Source organism: Lepeophtheirus salmonis, chromosome 9, assembly GCF_016086655.4.
Source record: "Lepeophtheirus salmonis chromosome 9, UVic_Lsal_1.4, whole genome shotgun sequence".
In the NCBI taxonomy this organism is placed as follows: domain Eukaryota; kingdom Metazoa; phylum Arthropoda; class Copepoda; order Siphonostomatoida; family Caligidae; genus Lepeophtheirus; species Lepeophtheirus salmonis.
The window spans coordinates 17,770,110-17,791,248 of record NC_052139.2 but is presented as its reverse complement, the minus strand read 5'-3'; the positions used below and the strand labels follow the sequence as shown (position 1 = coordinate 17,791,248).

General features: G+C 34.2%; 2 protein-coding genes across 5 annotated transcripts in view; one reads left to right on the top strand and one right to left on the bottom strand.

Moving 5' to 3' along the window:
• Polr2I (RNA polymerase II subunit RpII15) overlaps window positions 1-21,139 on the bottom strand; it is a 566,921-nt gene that overhangs the window by 8,747 nt on the left and 537,035 nt on the right. The gene's annotated exons all lie outside the window — the stretch shown is intronic.
• Window positions 174-20,907, top strand: LRP1 (LDL receptor protein 1). Of its 3 annotated transcripts, XR_011781910.1 has the most exons (13): window positions 174-464; window positions 4,943-5,311; window positions 5,375-5,495; window positions 5,565-5,786; window positions 5,868-7,987; window positions 8,057-8,282; window positions 8,363-13,905; window positions 13,970-14,635; window positions 14,699-15,692; window positions 15,763-16,126; window positions 16,224-16,505; window positions 16,591-20,424; window positions 20,485-20,621. XR_011781910.1 is itself a non-coding variant. In XM_040719570.2 (12 exons), exons 2-12 carry the CDS (start codon window positions 5,016-5,018, stop codon window positions 20,301-20,303), a joined length of 14,547 nt encoding a protein of 4,848 aa, XP_040575504.1. In that variant the 5' UTR covers window positions 174-464; window positions 4,943-5,015; the 3' UTR covers window positions 20,304-20,907. The 3 variants fall into 3 exon arrangements, 2 of the variants coding, with proteins under 2 accessions (XP_040575504.1, XP_071747340.1); XM_040719570.2 differs by having other exon boundaries at window positions 16,591-20,907; XM_071891239.1 differs by lacking the exon at window positions 174-464 and adding an exon at window positions 3,920-4,196 and having other exon boundaries at window positions 16,591-20,907.

The following is a 21,139-nucleotide window of genomic DNA, read 5'->3' as shown; positions in this document are numbered from 1 at the left end:
ACTATGATTCATCTTATACATGTACAAAGTGGATATCGGGAACAACCCGTCATTGAATTTTATGCTATACATATCCTATTCAATTATCATAATCAAGTTCATAACAAACCTTTACCTTACTAAAATTAATAAGTTAAAATATAATTGTGTATAGGTGATTTTTATTATTTAAGGTAAAAGTTTGTTATTGCATGAGGAGCAAAAGTAAATGACAACAGAAAAGACAACTACCACCATTTGATTGGTGCACACTTGGGGATCTTGCGCATTTTCTCCTTCTTCGCGCATACTGATGTTGTGTTTTTTGAAAAATAAAAATAAAAGGGCCCGCGGACCTACGAACGGAGCTCCAATTCTTCCTACTCCTCCAAGTACGTGTCACAAAGATCTTGAACCCCCGACACATCTCTTCTAAAACCGATTTTTTATGATGTGCAATTGTTTTTTCAATGTTTTTCCGTGCTGTAAGTATATTTAACTCATCTCTAGTTAGTTTTGAATTTTATCAAAATAGTGATTAAATGCTAATTACTCATTAGCATCTCGGTTTGACGGATTGCAATTATTACTAAGGATGGAGAGGAGTGATTCCTTTCGTTTATATGACTTCATTTTAATTGACGAGAGTTAGTGATGAACCTCATTTATAATAATTAATAATAAGTTAATTAAGAGTGTCTTTCCAAGGCTACAAATTAATTAAGGTATTAACATGAGGTCAATTTATCATAGGATTATTTTACGGCAATATCAATACTCTAACTTAATATGCTTTTAGTGTCAAATTCAAGTATATAGTGTTTGTTTTATATCATTTTGTACTCGTCTTATTGAAATATTTGATTATTTTTAGTAAAATACTTATTTATCTTAGTTTAGCACAATGTGTCCTATACTATTTACGAAGAGAAATATAAAAGCTTTTCAAGTTTTGATATATATGTTAATGTAGGTGTTTAATAAAAAATGAGTTAATTAATTAACTTCGATCATATTAAAAAATTGTAAATCGTAGGTAATTAAGCAATTTCTTTTGTTAACACTGTCTCAAAAAAGCGACTTACCAAAAAATTTCAGTCCATAAAACACATAAATATCAATTTTTTATAAATCTAAGGTTAATTTATATCTTAATAAATGGTTAAGGTAGAATTTATCCCTTACCAAAACTAATGGTAAAACTGTATTGGCTGTATTAATAAAATACAATGAAGTTATGTCACTTCTTAACGCTTAACTACTGAAGGATTTCCATGAATTTATAAGCATTATACCAATAGAAACAATTAAAAATGAAATTTTATTTTATCATTTCGTATATATGAACTAATTAAACTTCTCATATGTACCGAGCCCATGAACCAGAGGGCAGAGAATATGAAATATTTAAGGTTATTTGACAAATCAAATTTTATTCAAAATGTACGAAAAAAAGTTTACATTTTTCATGGAATGACCCATATATGATATGAATAAAGATAATAATATATTTTTTTAAATATGCATTTGAAGCAATATATGTGGAAAAAATAAATAATTCGAAGTGCTTAAACAATAAAGTGTGATTTCAAAACAGTATACTATAGTCATAGAGAAAATATACTTATCTATTAATATAGTTATGAAAAAAACAACCAAATTGTATTCCAAATAATGAATCAATTGTTTTCTGTTATAGAAATCTTATCTATTTTCAGCAATATATATCATGCACACAATTTTCTTATTTAATTTCAATTCATCATTATATCAAATCAAATTTTTTTCTATAGATAATAATTATCAAGATGCATATTTAGAATTTAGAATACAAAATCAATGTATTCATAATATTATTATCTAATTCACAAGGTATTTTTGTTAAATAAATAAAAAATTGAATTGGCTGTTATTTCGTAATTTGCACTACTATTCAGTGCGAGCAGTTTTTTTTTTTTAAATTTTTCTATAGTTTATTATATTTATAGACTTATAATGTCGGAAAACATTGTATGTATTATTGCTAAAAATCGGCATTAAAGAAGTAGTGATCTAGGGATATAATCATAGGGGAAAATTATATGATCTGCTGATATGTTAAAAAAGAAAAGGAAAATTAACGTGTTCACCATGATAATTTGAAGAATGTTTGAGGGGAAATCAGCATAGTTGTCATTCCGTTGTATTAAATGAATTGTGAACAGCTATGAGAAGAGATAAATTAACACAAATCCCACTCCGTATCTAGCAATGATATTGGTAGAAATGACTCCAGGGTTAAGCCTTAATTCTACTCCCCGTCCAACAAGGTCATCAGGGGCGTTTGGAAGGGGTTAGCAGGAGGGGCTGTAGCCCCCCAAAATTTAGGAATTTTTACTAGAAAATTTAATATTTCCATTTTTTCCCAAAAATTTAATTTATTGTGAATAGCTATGGATTTGAGAAATTTTTGTCCAAAAAATTTAGTTTTTTTGTGAATAGCTATGAATTTTTCTCGAAAAAATGTAATATTTAATTTCTTTTTTTTTTTAATTTTATATTTGAAATTGAATTTTTAAAAAAAATTAAATTTTTTGAGAATTGCTGTAGATTTTTGAATTTTTTTTCCAAAAAATCTAGTTTTTTTGTGAATAGCTATGGAGTTTTCTCCAAAAAATGTAATAATTAATTTCTTTTTTTTTATATATATTTGAAATTGAATTTTTGAAATTTTTTTCCAAAAAGTTATATTTCTTGAGAATAGCTGTGCATTTTTGAAATTTTTTTCTAAATAATTTAAGCTTAAATTATTTTCAAAAAATTAAATTTTTCAATTTTTTTTTCTTAAGAATGGATGTTTTCATAAAAATTCTCCGCCCCAACCAAAAAAAAAATGTGTACATATGTTATATGCTTATAACTCTCCGACCATCCAACCAACAAATAAACAACTACAAAAAAATCCGCTCCCTTCTCTATTATCATATTTTTTTTGATTAGTATATAATCCCTGGTTTTATTAAGGTCTACGGATGTCTATTTTGAGAAGAAAAATAGTGTGCGAGGAGAAATTAGGATTTATAATAATGCCCACAGTTATATTATTCATTATTACATAATAAGCATGTAATTTTAATAGATAAAAATGAAATGAAGGTATCAATTAATAGTTGGTTATTAAATAATGCAGTTTAAGACGAAGATATTTAATATTGTAGGATGTGGTTATACATGTTGCAATTCTACACGACATAAATATGAAAGGGACTGCTGACTATTATATAAATTTGGAGGGGGGTCATCAGATACACTATAGTCATCATAAGTCATTGTATCCCATGGAGACTCTAAAATATCACTGGCGCCTAATTTTTATAATAATCTATAAGGAGAGCTTATAAGGCTAGTTAATTTTTTTATAAACTACCTCATAATTTTTAAAAGTATATATATTTTACTTAAAAAAACACCCATAATATTTGTTTTCAATGCCTATTCGACGTATGAGACGTTGACACAAGGTCATACTCATAATTTGAACCCAAAATTGCAGTTTATAAGAGACATTACGTAGCCAAACGGGCTAGATACAGGCCACCCTGGACTAACCTGACTAGTTTTTTACTAGCCACGGGCTAGCATGGCTGTCCAACCCGTTCTATAAGGTGCCTTTATCCAAGGATGGCAACTGAACGCACTTCAGCATTATGCACATATTTTTCTCATGATATAAAATCATTTTTATGGGGGGAGTATGCATATGTGAACAACTCCAATGTCTTATTTTGCTATCTCAATATTTTTGGCCCTATTGGGCTATGTTTGGCAAAAGAGGTGGGGAGGGAATCTATAAATGCATTTAGAAAGAGCCCTTCTTTCCCAAATATAAAGAATATCTCCCTCCCTTCTTCTTCTTGCCTCTCCTTAGCATTCAAATCCTAAAAAGAGAAAGCCCTTTTTTGAGTTTCTCTTTCTTTGCAATATACATATATATTTATATTTATTCATATACCCTTTCATTGTCCCATTCTTTATATGGATTTCTTTTCGTTTATTGTTGAGTTCGCCTTTGCTAATAATATTCTTCCAAAGGCATGCTTAAGTGATTTATACTTCTTTTAACGACTATTATTCAATTAACAGATTCAACCCTACTTTACAAAAAAAAAACCAAAAAAAAACAAAAATAATTGTCTCTTTAAAAGAAAAAAATAATTACAAATTTACTCTCAGTGAAGGTAAGGTTGTTTTACAAACATTCCCAATAGTTTATGATTAATGAGTATACATATTTTGTAAAGGGGTATATCTTTATTTTCAAATTCATGTTTTGACATGAATTAACTTATATTTCCTAATTCTACTGCAAAGTTTATCTGGCAAAAAAAGTTGTTTGTTTCCACCGAGATTTCAAAGAAGTTTATACATAATACTACTATTATTATTTTTGTTTTTTTGACTGCTTAATGTAAATTCGTTTTAATTGTAGTTGTTTGATTTCATTTCATTGGATGTTTTGTCATTTCTATTTATTCACTTTTCTTGTTTATCAGCTCAAGTGTTACGTAATAATTGATACTAATAAATGATTTATTTTTTAATGCAAATGATGAAGCATTTAATCAATAATTAATATTTACAAAATTAGATTATTACCTATTTGGGTATGAAATTGATTACAAATGTACCTAAAACGACTTTTGAATGATCTATTATTATTTTTTTTTTTTAATTTAGATCTTTTTTTGATTTTCTTTGATATTATTATTTGTAGTTTAAATCTGAATGGTATAATTTAAGAGGCTTCAAAATTACACGGAATGTCTTAGGTCATAATGTAATGGAACTTATTATTATTTTATATATAATATATGCTTTATAAATTTGTTGTTTAAGAAGTAAATTAGCGATAATAGTGTCATGGCATGTCATTCAAAACAATATAATAATTAAAAAAGGGACATTTCTCCATGGTTTATTTCAGATTGAATTCTTCTCTGGAGACTGTTTTTCCTTCAACCTTAAAATGCGGATATTTATTTAAGAGTCAATTAGTAATGGAGAACTTTGTCAATCGATCATGTATTCTCTTACTCTTAACACTTTATGTTGGATTGAGCATAGAAAAAACAGATCATGAGAATGAGAGATTGAAGAAATTATATTGTCTCTCAAATCAATATGAATGCACCGATGGCCAAAAGTGTATAGATTTTTCTAAAAAATGTGACGGAGTACCTGATTGCTTAGACGAGAGTGATGAAGGTGAGGATTGTCTAAAATCACAGGAATCCGGTAATTGCAAAGAGGGGCACTTTCTCTGTAAAAAAAGTGGGGAGTGCATTCCCTTGAGGTAAATAGATTTCTTATATTTATCTGTAAAATTATATTTGTATGTGTTATTTATTGCTAATAGATGGATATGTGATAACGAGTTGGATTGTGGAAATTCTACTCTGGGCCTGGATAAATCTGATGAATCCTCGTCGCTCTGTCGAAAGAATGTCACTTGCGCTGCTAATCAATTAATGTGCAAGGTATACATATTTATTCAAAATGATTATATTTTAATTCACTCAATTCGGAAAAATTTGTGTATATTCCAGGACAATACGACGTGCATGCATCTATCAAGATTTTGTGACCACAAAATTGATTGCCCCGACAATTCTGATGAAGGACCTCAATGCAAACTTAAATCATGTATTAAATTAAAATGTTCCTATAGATGTGCTATCTCCTGGAGAGGTCCTAAATGCTATTGTAGGGATGGGGAAGAAATTGATGGCCATGATGTATCCCAGTGTGTTGATCACGATGAATGTAGAGTAAGTAAAGGATCATTAGTAATTATTTTGAAAGTCGTAATTCATAATTTTATTTATACTTGTTTTTTTTTTTTACTGAAGAATGAGAGCACGTGCGATCAAGTTTGCACGAATACAATTGGATCTTTTAAATGTAGTTGTACTGAAGGCTATGTTCTGAATAAGGATGATCGTTCATGTACTGCCATTAATGTTCCTCCAGAAGATGTCACAACCTTACTCGTTGCCGATTCATCTTCTTTGCATTCATTTTTCTTAAATGGAACTGCTTTAAGATCTTTAGATGCCACAGACGTTGTAACATTAGACTTTAATCATCGAAATCAAAGTTTTTGTTGGTTGACAAGAAATAAAGATGGTTATGTTATGGCTTGTGGGGAAAGTAAAGGAGAGTCTCCTCTGTGGTATTTCAAAAGTCCTAATCCTTATTCATTTAATTCTGTAACCATTATTACTCTGGATTGGGCATCTCATAACTGGTATATGGCGGATGAAAGTAAAGAGCTTATTCTCTTATGTCGATCTCCAAGAACTTCTCCCTCCTTTTCCTGTAAAATTATCCTATCTACAAGAATGGACAAACCTAGAGGGCTGGCCGTTGATCCAAACAAAGGATTCTTATTCTTTACATTATGGGGCGGTGAGTATGCTCGTGTTGAAAGATCTAATTTGGATGGGTCTAATAGACGAATCATTACTGATAAGAAAACAGTTTATCCTCATGGTATCACTGTTGATTTTGTAAAGAAACGTATCTATTGGGTAGATACTTATCTGAATTCAGTTGAAAGTACTGACTATAATGGAAATAATCGTAAAATGATTTCTGTTAGTACTCCTTTACAAGGACTCTTTGGGCTAGATTTGTTCGAAAATATCATCTATGCAACAAGCAGGAGGAATAATTCTGTCATAAGAATAAATCTATCTCCTACTGAAAATCGGAGTGAAGCTATGATTGGAGGACTAACTCGTCCATCAGGTCTCAAAGTTTTTCATCGAATGAGACAGCCTCTTAATCATACTAAAACTCTAAGTGATGGTAGTATTGCACATCCATGTATATCTTTGGACCCTTGTCATCACTTGTGTATTCCTATTGAGATTTCTCCATACTATAAATGTATTTGTCATTCTGGCTTCGAACTTTTTCCAAGATCAGACTCTAGATGCATTAGGGTTAAAAAAGATTTTTATCTCTTATATGGATTTCAAAAGTTAGGTATAGTGAAAGGAGTGGCTTTTGATGATCCTACTCTTGAGTCTGCAGTTCCCATCGTTAATTTAAAGAAACCCACTGCAATGGATTTTCATCCTCAAACAAAGACTCTTTTCGTCGCGGATCTAGAAGACAATAAAATTATTAAGCATAATCTTGAAAGAGGAAATCAACAGGATTTTATTACGAGTGGCTTAAATAGTGTCATGGGTATAGCAGTTGATTGGATTGGGAATAACTTGTATTGGACTGATGAAGGTAAAAGATCTATATTTGTGGTGCCTCTTCACAAAAGAGAAAAAAGGATGACACTTCATAGTTTTAATCTAACTCATCCAAGGTCTATAGTATTGGATATTGAGTCAAAATATATTTATTGGTCAGATTGGCCATCAGGAACTGGAATTACTCTGAAAGAAACTGCGAAGATTGAAAGATCTGGCTTTGACGGATCTGATCGACAAGTAATTGTCTCTAGCCGAATACTTTGGCCTAATGGTCTTACTGTAGCAAGTGGAAAATTGTTTTGGGTGGATACATTTTTAGAAACGGCGGAATCTATTGATTTGACTACAAAACAACGAATGGTTCATTTGAAATCTTCAAATTATCTTAGCCACCCTTATGGATTAGCTTATTTTAGAGGAGCTTTATATTGGTCAGAATTTGAGCGAGGTGATATTATGAGGCTAGATCTTAATGGAACATCTTCTCCAACTATTTTCACCAAAGAAAATCCATCAATATTTTCCCTCAAAGTTTTTGACAAAAGATTTCCACCTGAAATAGAAGGTGGATACGAATGTCAAGATTTAAGACTTCTCACACCTTCTGGCAGAAGTGTTTGTGCCTGCAGAGATGGTTATTTCCTCAAGGACGATAAAGTATCTTGCGAAGCGATCGAAGGATGGGTACCCCCTCCTTATTGTGCTAAAGATCAATTTACGTGTTCAAATGGGCATTGCATTGACCTAAATCTTAAGTGAGTAGTTGCTTCTATTATAAATTATAAGATTGCTCATTGTAAATGAATATTGTTATATGTATGTAGATGTGATGGTGAAATTGATTGCGAGGACGGGTCGGATGAAAATCTTTTAATTGCCTGTCAAAATATTACATGTGACAAGGATAATCAATTTATGTGTGCAAACAAAGCCTCTTGTATTGAGTTGGAATCTATTTGTGATCGATATGATGACTGCATGGACGGTTCAGATGAGGATCCAGGTTTATGTTTATCAAGGACGTGTGGTGATGATATGTTTCAATGCAAGGTATACTATTTGTACATCTTACATTGTACACCCTAAAGAGTGAAATTTTAAAGAAATGTATAATTTTTTTTTACCTTCAGGAAACCGGGATTTGTTTACATTATTTCTCAGTGTGCAATTCAGTGTATGATTGTGGAGGAAATGATATTTCAGATGAAGGAAATTGCAATAATGGTTCATCAAAAAATGAGTTACCCCTCTTCTGTCTTCCAAATGAATTCAGTTGTGATGCTGATAGTAGTTGTATCCCCATTTCTGGTGTTTGTGATGATGAAAAGGACTGTTCAGATAACAGCGATGAATTAAATTGCCATAATGAAAATGAAACCTGCAAGGGCTTTTTGTGCAATCGTGATTCCAAGTGCATAAATGCATCAAAAAAATGTGACGGAGCTTTAGATTGTGATGATGGCTCTGATGAAAATTACTGTTCTTTAAGTTCAACCAAGTGTGGAAAGGAGGAGTTTATGTGTGCTCGTAGTGGAGATTGCATTGATAAAGCAAACGTTTGCGATGGTGTTGTTCATTGTTCTGATGGATCAGATGAACATAATAATGTGTTTTGTGGTCTTTCGGACTGTGATTTATCAACTCAGCGCAAATGTGCTAACGGTGAATGTATATTGAAAGGATATTGGTGTGATGGACACTTTGACTGTACTGATAACTCTGATGAAACTGAGGACTGCCTGAGCCTGACTATCTCCTGTGAATATCCTTCACATTCATGTAAAAGTAAGGTGAGCAATAAAACAATGTGTCTTGAGGTATTGAAGTTATGCAACAAAGTCATTGACTGCGCTGATGGCTCGGATGAGGGTCTTTTGTGTGATGAGGGTTACTGTGGTAAAATCGGGGAAAGAGAATGCTCTAATTTTTGCCAAAATTCGCCTGATGGGGGTAGATGCCACTGTCCAGAAGGAATGCATTTGAATTTAAAAAATAAAATGAGATGCGAAGAAGATCATCCTTGTAGCCGTTGGGGAACTTGTTCCCAGGGCTGTAAAAGTGTTTCTACAAATAAACACAAATGCTTTTGCAGAGACAATACCTATTATCTCAATTTGCAAGATGGGTTTTCATGTAAAAGTAAAGATACATCTCGTCCCGTACTTCTCTTTAGCACACTTGATGAAATAAGATCAGTTGATTTGAAAACACGGTACACAAGATCAGTGATCTCCAATCTTAGAAATGCTGTTGTACTAGATTTCTACCATACTCGTATTCGTGATCATGTTTATTGGATTGACGTTGTGGACAATAAAATATATAGGGGAACCCTTCTAGCTGGGTCTGTTTCAAATGTTATCACCATAGTTGAAAATGGACTAACTGCAGTAAAAGGTCTTGCAGTAGACTGGATTGGGGGAAACTTATATTGGTTGGAAAGCGCTTTAGGAACCATAGAGGTAAGCAGTTTGCAAGGCAAGCATAGGCGAACTTTGATCGCGGGGAAACATGGTATGGAGTCTCCTCGAGGCTTAGTACTTGATCCTCGAGTTGGACTAATGTTTTGGACAGATTGGGAGCATGATGCTGTTAGAATTGAATCTGCAGATATGACTGGAAATGGACGAAATGTTATTTACTCTAGGAAGTATGACGAGGGATCATTACCCAATGCTATAACTCCTGACTATTTTTCCAAACGTTTATATTGGATCGATTCAAGTATGGATTCTATTCATACTATGACATATGATGGAAAAGACATTATTGAAATATTGCGAGGTCATGAATACCTGTCACATCCTTTTGCCATATCTTTATTTGAGAACCATGTTTATTGGAGTGATTGGAAAACGAAATCTGTTGTTCAAGCAAATAAATGGAACGGATCTGATTTACAGATAATCGCTGACGGAATTTCTGGATTTCCTTATGATGTGAAAGTATTACATTCCTCTCGCCAACCTCTTCCTAGATCAATTCATCCTTGCTACTTACAAAACAATGGAGGATGTTCACATTTATGCTTTATCAAAAATGAAACTGCTGGTTCATGTGCTTGCCCTCATAGGATGAAGTTAAGTCCATCTAATAATAAGCTTTGTATCCCGCACGTTTCTGCTCTCATTTATTCTACATCAAAAGAAATCATGGGAGTTGATATTGATGATATAGAATCTCATATACTTCCTCCCATCCCAATTTCATCATCATTGTCTTTAGATTTTTCAAAAAATACTAATTGCTTCTACTGGATATTGAAAAAACAAAAGATACTAAGTAAAAGTCTCTCCGATGAGAGTCAGATTATCACTCTGATAGATAAAAATGTTCTTAAAGATACATTAGGACTGGCCATTGATTGGATATCCGGAAATATGTACTTTTCTTCAAGCATAGGTAAAACATCTCAATTCAAATCTAGCTTATATGTATCAAATTTAGAAGGGCATTTTGTTACTACTCTTATTCAAAATGCTAGCTTAATTCAAGATATTGTTGTTGCACCCACGCTTGGCCTTCTTTATTGGGTTCAAAAGCGTTCTTATAGACAAGTTGAGCTCAAAATGTCAAGAATGGATGGAAGCCATGTTGAAAATGAAATTACAAACTTTTCCTCTCAATCATCGCAAATTGATATCAAATGTCTCTCTTATTCTCAAGAACATCATCGTCTTTATTGGATTAGAACTTCTGATTCAGATAGAGGAATCGTTGAATATTGGGATTTTAAAACAAATAAGCTAAATGTTGTGGAATCCTCTCCCAAAATTAAATCCATCACATTACATCATAATGACCTATATTACTCCGATGGTACATCTCTTTTCAAATTATCTTATTCCTCTAGTAGTTTTTCTAATGCTAAGGTATTGATTAATGCTACGAGGGAAATTCTTTCACTTAAAGTATTTGATCCAGAAGCGCAACATGGAGAAAATGCTTGCTCTAGAAATCCCATGAATAAGTGTGAGCAGTTGTGCTTACCCAATAGTCCTGCAACTCATGTTTGTGCGTGTGCTATTGGTTACACTTTGGTTAATGGGACATATTGTAAAGCAACTCCAAAGGACTTTCTATTATTTTCTGATGATTTAGGTCTGCATGGAAGGAGCACAGAAGGCCCATCATTTCAAGCAGATGACGCATTAACTCCTATTTCGGGTGCTAAGAAACCATCAGCTGTTGGAGTATTACCTGAGAATAACATTATCTTTTGGATAGGTTTTAACTCAATTTATAGATCAAACCGGGATGGCACAGATACACGTATTGTAGTGACTGATTTGAATTCTCCTCAAAGAATCGTGATAGACTGGATTGCAAGAAATATTTATTGGACTGATGATGACTCTGATGTTATTGAGTTGTCTGATATTGAAGGGAAACATCGATATATTATAATATCAGATAATTTAGATCGACCTTCTGCTCTGGCAGTTGATCCAACTAAAGGGATTTTATTTTGGTCGGATATTGGACGAATTCCTAAAATTGAAAGGTCAAGACTGGATGGATCAAATCGTACCATTTTAATAAATGCAGATATTGAATCGGTTATGGGATTAACCCTGGATTTAAGAGAAGAAAGGCTTTACTGGTCGGACGCTGGTCTCAGTTGTATTATGTCAGTGAAGTATGACGGTTCATCAAGACGCAAAATATTGAGACGCTTACAATCTTCGAAACTCATAGATTCCCCAAATGGCATAGCATTTTTTGATAAACGAATATTTTGGATTGATTTAAGTCTTAAAAATGGTAGTTTAAATTCTATTCAACTTGATACTGATAGAGTACGAACACTTGATAGAAATAATAACTTCAAAGGAGATTTACAGATTTTCACATTAAGAGATAAAGCTTTTCCAGGGGGAACTATCCATACTAATCCTTGCGGAAATAACAATGGTGGTTGCAAAGAACTATGTTTGTTCGACGGTCAGAGTGCCAAATGTGCATGCTCTTACGGGAAAGTCGCATCGGATGGATTAACTTGTGAAGACTATGATGCTTTTCTTATGTATTCAAGAGTGTCTCGTATTGAATCATTGCATATGTTCAATGATTCTAATGTTCCTCTACCTCCTATTACGCATAAAAAATTGATGAAAAATGCAATTGGATTAGCTTACGATTACGACTTTAAAATTGTATTTTACTCTGACATTCAGAGAGGAACAATCAATTCTGTTCAATTTGATGGTTCAAATCATAGGATACTCGTCTCAGATCTAGGAGCAGTTGAAGGCCTTGCATATTCCCATGAATATAGATCGTTATACTGGACTTCTGACACTGACAATTCAATAAGTAGACTTAAGTTTATTAAAAAAGGAGATTTTCAACGATTTGAAATTGAACTCGTTCTTCAAATGAAACCTGATGATGAACTGAGAGGTATTGATATCGATTCTTGTGAGGGGAAAGTTTATTTTACAAATTGGAACACTAATCAGCCAAGTATTCAAAGATCCTGGTTTTCGGGATATGGTCTTGAATCCATCATAACAACTGACATTCACACTCCTAACGCACTAGCTCTTGATCCTGTTGAAAGAGTACTCTTTTGGGGAGATGCTCAACTCAATAAAATAGAAAGGGTTGACCTGAATGATTTAATTCGAACAGTGTTGACTAAGGCTCACCATCCCTTTGATTTAGCAGTGTATGGTCAGTATCTTTTCTTTGCTGATTGGTTTCTTCATGCTGTTATTAGAGTTAACAAACGAACAGGAGAAGAAGTATATTGGCTAAAGCGAGATATTCCTAGGCCCATGTCAATTATAGCAGTCGGCCCAGAGTCAAAATGTGCCAATCATAATCCCTGTTTGATATTAAATGGTGGCTGTGAGGATATCTGTACTTTAGATGAAAGTGGGGATCCTGCATGTAAATGTAGAGAAGGTAGATCATCAATCCCTGGAGATATAAAGCGATGTATGGACATAAGCTCAACTCATCGAACATGTCAACAAACCAATGAATTTCAATGTAGTGCAAATGATGTTTGTATTTTATATACCTTAACCTGCGATGGTTTGAATCATTGTCCAGATGGCTCAGATGAAGATCTCAAATACTGTGCAATACGTCATTGCAAGTCTGGGTTTATTCATTGCACCAATGGTCGATGTATACCAGAAAGTAGTAAGTGTAATGGTATTGATGATTGTGGGGATTTTTCTGACGAAACAGGATGTTTTTGTCCTGAAAATAAACCGTTCGTGTGTTCGATTGGAGGTCCATGTTTGGAAGAACATCGGAAATGTGATGGAGTACCAGACTGTGAAGATGCATCAGATGAAATAAATTGTCCTAAAGTTAACTGTGCAGCCTCGAACATCTCTTCCTTTGACGAAAGTAAAATATTACTTGAGAATTGTGCGTACACAACTGCTTGTATTCTTCCTGAATGGAGATGTGATGGCAAAAATGATTGTTGGGATAATTCAGATGAGAAGAATTGTGATAATTCTTCAATTGTGGGCAGTGAATCTGATCATTGTCCTCTTGGTACTTTTCAATGCTTAGGAGACAATCGGTGTATTTCCGAAAGTTGGGTTTGTGATAGGGATAAAGATTGCAAAGATGAATCTGATGAACAAAATTGTCACTATTATTGCAAGGAACATCAATTCAAATGTAACAATGGACAGTGCATTCCAAAGTAAGTAAAAATTTCATACATATATTTCTAAAACATTACTTCTTTATTTAATTAATTTTTTCAGAAAATGGTATTGTGATCGAACACCTGATTGTAGCGATCAGAGTGATGAAATGGATTGTAAAGTTGAATGCCATTCTGATTCTGAATTTCGATGTAACTCGACAGGAGTTTGTATACCTAAACTATGGGTATGTGACGGTAATTCCGACTGTCCTAAAAATGAGGATGAGACAGGGTGTCCCATCTACCTCGCACCTCTCGGTAACTGCCATCCCAATCAATTTCGTTGTTTCAATGGTATATGTGTCGATAATTCTTATTATTGTGATTACAATGATGACTGCCTTGATGGTTCTGATGAACCAGAGACATGCGATTATAGTTTTAGACCTAAACGATTGTACTGTTGTGTACGAAGTGGGGACATGCATTGTATTTCTCCACAGAAACTGTGTGATGGTATTTCAAATTGTGATGACGAGTCTGATGAGTTGCAGAGTACTTGTAGCAAATATTCATCAGTTATTATAAGTAGTAATCAATCACAGTCACCTGTATTCGTTCTTGGAAGTTGTGATGATCAGTCAAAATTTGAATGTAAAAATAAGGCATGTGTCTCATGGGACTCTTTATGTGACGGTCAAAATGACTGTGGTGACTATTCTGATGAAGCATCGTGCGACATAAATGAGTGTGAGAATCCATTTACTTGTGCCCATATTTGCGAGTAAGTATATATTTTTTAATTTAACCGTTAATTTTTTATATAAACATATATTTATATCACCAGAGATAAACCTATCGGTTACGAATGTCAATGCCATGAAGGCTATCAAATACGTCCAAGTGACCCGACGTCTTGTGATGATATTGACGAATGTGTCACGTCTTACCCTTGTTCACAGATCTGTTTGAACACACCGGGTTCGTACAAGTGTGCATGTGTCTCGGGTTACATTCCTATCGATAAAGGTCATAGATGCAAGGCTAATGTAACTGGAAAGGATTCCACTAAAATAATATTTTCCAATGGATACTACATTACCCAAATGGATCTTATTGAAAATTCAGAATATTTAGTTAAAAATCAATCCAATGTTGTGGCTTTGGATTTTGATTGGGAATCTGAATGTTTGTTTTGGTCTGAAGTTACTAAGAGAGGCTCTCAACTGAAGAAAAAATGTAATTTTGGAAACGAGGAAAATGAGGAAATTCAGCGACTAGTAACTTTGCGCAATCCAGATGGTATAGCTATTGATTGGGTAGCTAAGAATTTGTACTGGTGTGACAAAGGTAGTGATATGATCGAAGTCTCTAATTTTGACGGTGCCTATCGAAAAACATTAATTGATTCTGGGTTGAATGAACCTAGAGCCATTGTTTTAGATCCCTTAGAAGGTTATTTGTATTGGTCAGATTGGGGGTCTGAACCTCACATTGGTAAAGCAGGAATGGACGGATCTAATCCAAGAGTAATTTTAAAATCTAATTTGGGTTGGCCTAACGCAATTGCGATTGATTACACAACCAAAGAGTTATACTTTGGAGATGCTGATAAAGATTTTATTGCAGTTTCTGATTTAGAAGGTCAAAATGTTAGAATTGTAATCTCACGAGGCTTGAATCCTCATGCTCAACTTCATCATATTTTTGCTTTAACTGTATTTGAAGATTATATATATTGGACAGACTGGGAGACAAAGACCATCGAAAGGTGTCATAAATATTCTGGTAAAGATAATGTAACCATTGCAAAACTATCTCATCGACCAATGGATATTCATGTAAGAATTTGTCTAATTATAGATTTATAAGTAACAGGATCATTTATAAAAAATTAAAATATATATTCAGATATATCATCCTCTACGCCAACCAAATCTACCTTCCAATCCTTGCATTAATAATGGTGGATGCGAAGCACTTTGTCTTTTAAGACCTTCTGACAAAGGAGGACATCGAATTCCTCCCAATAGAACATGTGCATGTCCTCAAAGCCATGTTCTGAATGAAGATGGACTCACGTGTAAATCTAATTGTTCAAAAACTGATTTTGTCTGTGAGAACACTCTCAAATGTATACCTTTTTGGTGGAAATGCGATGGACAAGATGACTGTGGTGATGGATTAGATGAACCTCTAGATTGCCCTCCCTTCAAATGCCATGCTGGAGAATTTCAATGTAACAATGGAAACTGTGTACTTCCTATACGTATATGTAAGTTGTAATGATTTACTTATACACAGATATAGATTATTTTTATACATATACCATTTAATAGATATTATCTAATAAGAGTTGTCCTGTTTCTTAGGTGATCAAAACGATGATTGTGGAGATGGATCTGATGAGAGTCTTTGCAATGATTATAATTGTATGAAAAACCAATTTAAATGTCAAGGAAATTATACCCATTCTGGATACTGTATACCCCTAAATCGAAAGTGTGATTATACTGATGATTGTCTGAATGGAGAAGATGAAAATGATTGTGCCCCAAAGGAGTGCCCGATAAATCATTTCAAATGCCAAGCTAATAAATGTATTCCCGCGGTATGGGTTTGTGATGGGGATAATGATTGTGGCGATAATACTGGTAATAAATTAAGAAACTTAACGTTATTCAAATAATTTAATACAAAATATATACAAGTGTATAATAATAATCTCTTCTCTTTCAGACGAACCTATCAACTGTCCGAATCGTACGTGCTCAGAGGAGCTCTTCAAATGTCCCAATGGACGATGTATTCCTAAGGTATGGAAATGCGATGGTGATCCTGATTGTGAATTGGGTGAAGATGAGAGCTCGGATGAATGTTCAGTGGACTTAATAACTCATTGTGAGGGCAGTTTTATTTGTAAAAATAAGCATTGCATCAATGAGAGATGGAGATGTGACCAACAGGATGACTGTGGTGATAATTCAGACGAAATTGATTGCATGGACTTTAAAAATTGTTCCTTGCATCAAGTACCTTGTTCTAATGGAAATTGCATTGAAGAGTCGGAGCTTTGTGACGGAAACTTTGACTGTCAGGATCGTTCGGATGAGTTGTATTGCTCTCAGGTTTGTAATCCGGAGGAAGAATTTCGATGTGCATCTCCTCCTACTTGTATCCCTAAAGAGTGGCGTTGTGACGGAGATAGAGATTGTGTCGATGGATCAGATGAAAATAGATGTCCTCAGTCCCATTGTAGAGTTGGTCACTTTTCTTGTGGATCTTCTGAATGTATTAGCTCTCAGTGGTTATGTGACGGAGAGGCTGATTGCGTTGATGGATCTGATGAAGATGACGAAGCGTGCTCTCGACATTTATGTGAACCTAATAGATACCGTTGTGATAATAGACATCAGTGTGTTCTTTGGACATCTGTCTGTGATGGTATTCCTGATTGTTCAGATGAATCAGATGAGTCACAGGTTGCTTGTTCTCTTTCTTCTTCTTGCCCTCCAGAATCTGTATCTTGTGGTGAAGTAAATCGCTGTGTTTCTAAGGAAGCGCTTTGTGATGGTTTTGATGACTGTGGAAACGAACAAGATGAAAGAGATTGTGAAAAAGGTCCATGCGTATTTGGTGCATGTTCACAATCTTGTCTTCCTAAAAAGTCACGACATACAAATGAAACGGTGCCCGCATGTTTTTGTGAGGATGGCTACGCTCCTCATGACAAGAAAACTTGCAAGGCCCTCGGGGAAGATCCTGTTCTTCTTATTGCTCAAGAAAATAGTATCAAAGTAACTTCCATTTACGCTATCTCCTCTGCTGATTCATCAATTCATTTTCAAGATTTTGACAAAAAATATAAAATCACAGCTATTGATATATTTTATGACAGAAGTATACCCGTTATTGTCTGGAGCTCCAAGAGTGACCGCTCTATATACTATCGAAAATTAACAGTTGATACATTACCTCAGAGAATAAAACGTGATACCAATCGTGAAAGTGGTATTTTAATCAATGATATTCGTGATCCTAAGGATTTGTGCGTAAACTGGATATCTCAAGACATTTATTTTATTGATGGTTATTCGAGAAGTATATCAATGATAAACATTGATATTTCATTTGGTAAACTTACCATTTTGAAAAATTTAGATCGACCAGTGAATATTGTCCTGGATCCTGAAATTGGACTGCTATTTTATGCAGATCAAGGTTCAAACCCTCGAATTATGCAAGCGGATTTAGATGGATCTAATCATAAGCCTTTAGTCGAATCTAAAATAAGATGGCCTCAGAGTTTAACCATAGACTATTTTGCTCATAGAATGTATTGGAGCGATTTGAAATCAAATAGCATTGAGAGCATTCAGTATAAGGATGGTACATCTAGAAAAACTGTTCGCAAGTTTAGTCCTAAAGAGGATGGTAAACCTGATCAAATTGAAGTATTTGAAGATTGGATTTACCTTTCTAATTATCAACGTAATCGTGTCGTGAAGTTTAACAAATTTGGGAAAGGTGAGATACAAGAAATTGGATTATTAGAAGACAGTACTTTTCTTCTAAATAGTGTTCGAATTTCTGATCTCGTTGTTCTACACAATCATAAGCAAAAAGCTATATCAAATCCCTGTTTTCTTAGTCCTTGTTCTGATCCCAACTCTATTTGTATCATGCTTTCTCCCGAAAAATATAAATGCGAGTGTGTGGATGGATATCTATCAACTAAGCGGGATCAAAACGGGTCATTCTGTGTGAAAAAAGAGGAAGGCTTCAAAAGCGATGCTTGCGAAGGCATTCAATGTCACACTGGAAAATGCATTTTACGACAATTTAAGAAAAGTAGTGAGCTTGAAGCCCACTGTAAGTGTACCAATCCTTTTTATAGTGGGAAATATTGTGATACATATATTTGCACTGGTTATTGTCTAAATGGAGGTGTATGCTTTCCTGACTCACCAAAGAACAAAGGAGACTTTGCTAAGCCTATTTGTGTATGTCCAGCAGGATTTGAAGGAGATCGTTGTGAAACTCGGATAGAGTCATGTGAAAGTCTTTGTGTAAATAATGGGGTTTGTTACTTAGATGAGAAAAATTCTACCAAGTGTAAATGCCGACCTGGTTTTTCTGGGGATAGGTGTGAGCGATGTATTAGTGCCAAGGATCCCTGTGAGAATGGTGGAACATGTCTTATCAATGCATATGACGAAAAACCTCGATGTGTTTGCCCAGAAACTTTTACTGGGGAACGATGTGAAACTTCTATGTGTGATTCACAAATTGGTTCCTGTCTCAATGATGGTACATGTATTGTTCAGGAAGGTATTCATAATTGTTTGTGTCCTCCTGATTTTGCTGGACCCAATTGCCAAACATTTAAGTGTGATCGATACTGTTTGAATGGGGGAACGCCTAATGTTCGAGTTCCGGGACAGTGTCGCTGTGATTGTAGACCTGGAACAGGAGGTCCTCGATGCCAAATTACTCGATGTAAGAAATTAGAGTGTAAAAACAGTGGAACTTGCATACTTTTGAACGGAAGAGAAGTTTGTCGATGTACTGAGCGTTATGGGGGACTCGACTGCTCTGTTCGTATCCCGTCTCATGCCCACAGTCCATGTGAATTTCATCGCTGTCTAAATGGAGGTATTTGTCAAGTATCTGTGAAGGATAAACACTACCATCCAAAGTGTATATGTCCAATACACCACGCTGGCCTTCACTGTGAAAAACAGAATCTATGTTTGAATCGATGTCTAAACGGAGGAGTTTGCCAATGGTCCGAGGATGATGTGGTTACTTGCGTCTGTAAAAATGCCTATGGCGGAGAGAGATGTAATCAAAAAATAAGTCACATGGACTTGAATACTTCTACTTTAGACAATGCGGATGTTTCGAATCAGGATATTCGTTATACAGTACTCACGATAATATTAAGTATATTAGCCTGTGTTCTTGTACTTATTGTAGCCCTTGCCCTTGCATTTGGTGTGCGCCGAAAGAGACTTGGCCTTGCTTTTAAACATCGCCGAATGGCAGAAAATCTTATATCGAGTAATATGGAGTTCCCTAACAGAATGTTTCTTCAAGGCGAAGGGGATGAAGAGGAAGAAGATAAATTTGAGAATGGAGGCAATGACTTTCATAATTCGCATCGCCTTCGTCCTCGTTCCAAAAGACAAAGACGTAGTAATCATTTCCAAATGGAAGATGCAAATAAACACTTTGTGAATCCAGTATATGAAACCTTATTTCCAAGAGGGGATAGTGGTGATCCTCCTTCAATCAATGGAGGAGAGGATAGGAGAATTAATAATGAGGTAGAAGATGGAGAAAGCACTGTTCTTTTGGTCAATTACGAGGATGATACCTCTATTCCAAAACCTGCCAACGAGTCATCAAATTTACTTCACGATGAGACACACAGGAACGACATAATGTAAAAAACTCTCCCAGGGATGGAAATTGGAATACTATAATTATTCATTCCCCCTCATCGTACTCAACTTCATTTGCGGCAGCTATAGACTATAGACATACATATTATATATATTTATTAATTTGGTATTTAGCTACTGATCCTATGACATAACATTTATATATATTCAAATTATAATTCTGTAGAATAATATGGTTGTGACGTTTCATCGCCCCCATTCCATCTCCTCCCTTTTGACCCTTCTTTACTAATATAAATGTGGCTTCTACTTACTCATCCATCAGAGCTATCAGGATGGTTTAGGTTGGAGCGATGCAGTGAGGATGAATCTCACCCCTCCACCTTCTTTAATTTATCTGTGATTAATAATAATAATATTAATTTATTTATTTATATATCTATATTTTTGTGCCAAAAGCAGTAATTAAGTAGACATCATTACTTTTAATTTGATTACATTTGTTTTAGCACAAGAAAAGTCATTTCAATCATCATGTATGTATTTGAGGAACTTTTACAAATTTTAATGTGTATTTTTTTCTGTATTTTTTAATAGGCTTCTTTAAAGCACAAATATGTATGTGTACAAATCTGGATACTCACTTTTACCTTCCCATCTACTTTTATTTATCTCTTATTCTATTTACTATTTAGTATTTTAATTTGCTTTACCACTAATAGCAATTGACGATGACAAATGTTACTCATGTCGTCAAAATTAACTACGATACTTTTAGAGCTGTGATGATTCCATATATTATTATAATACGATTTAGTTTTTACGTACATACTACCACTACATGTACTAATTATCCTACTTCAACAATACTTATTATAACT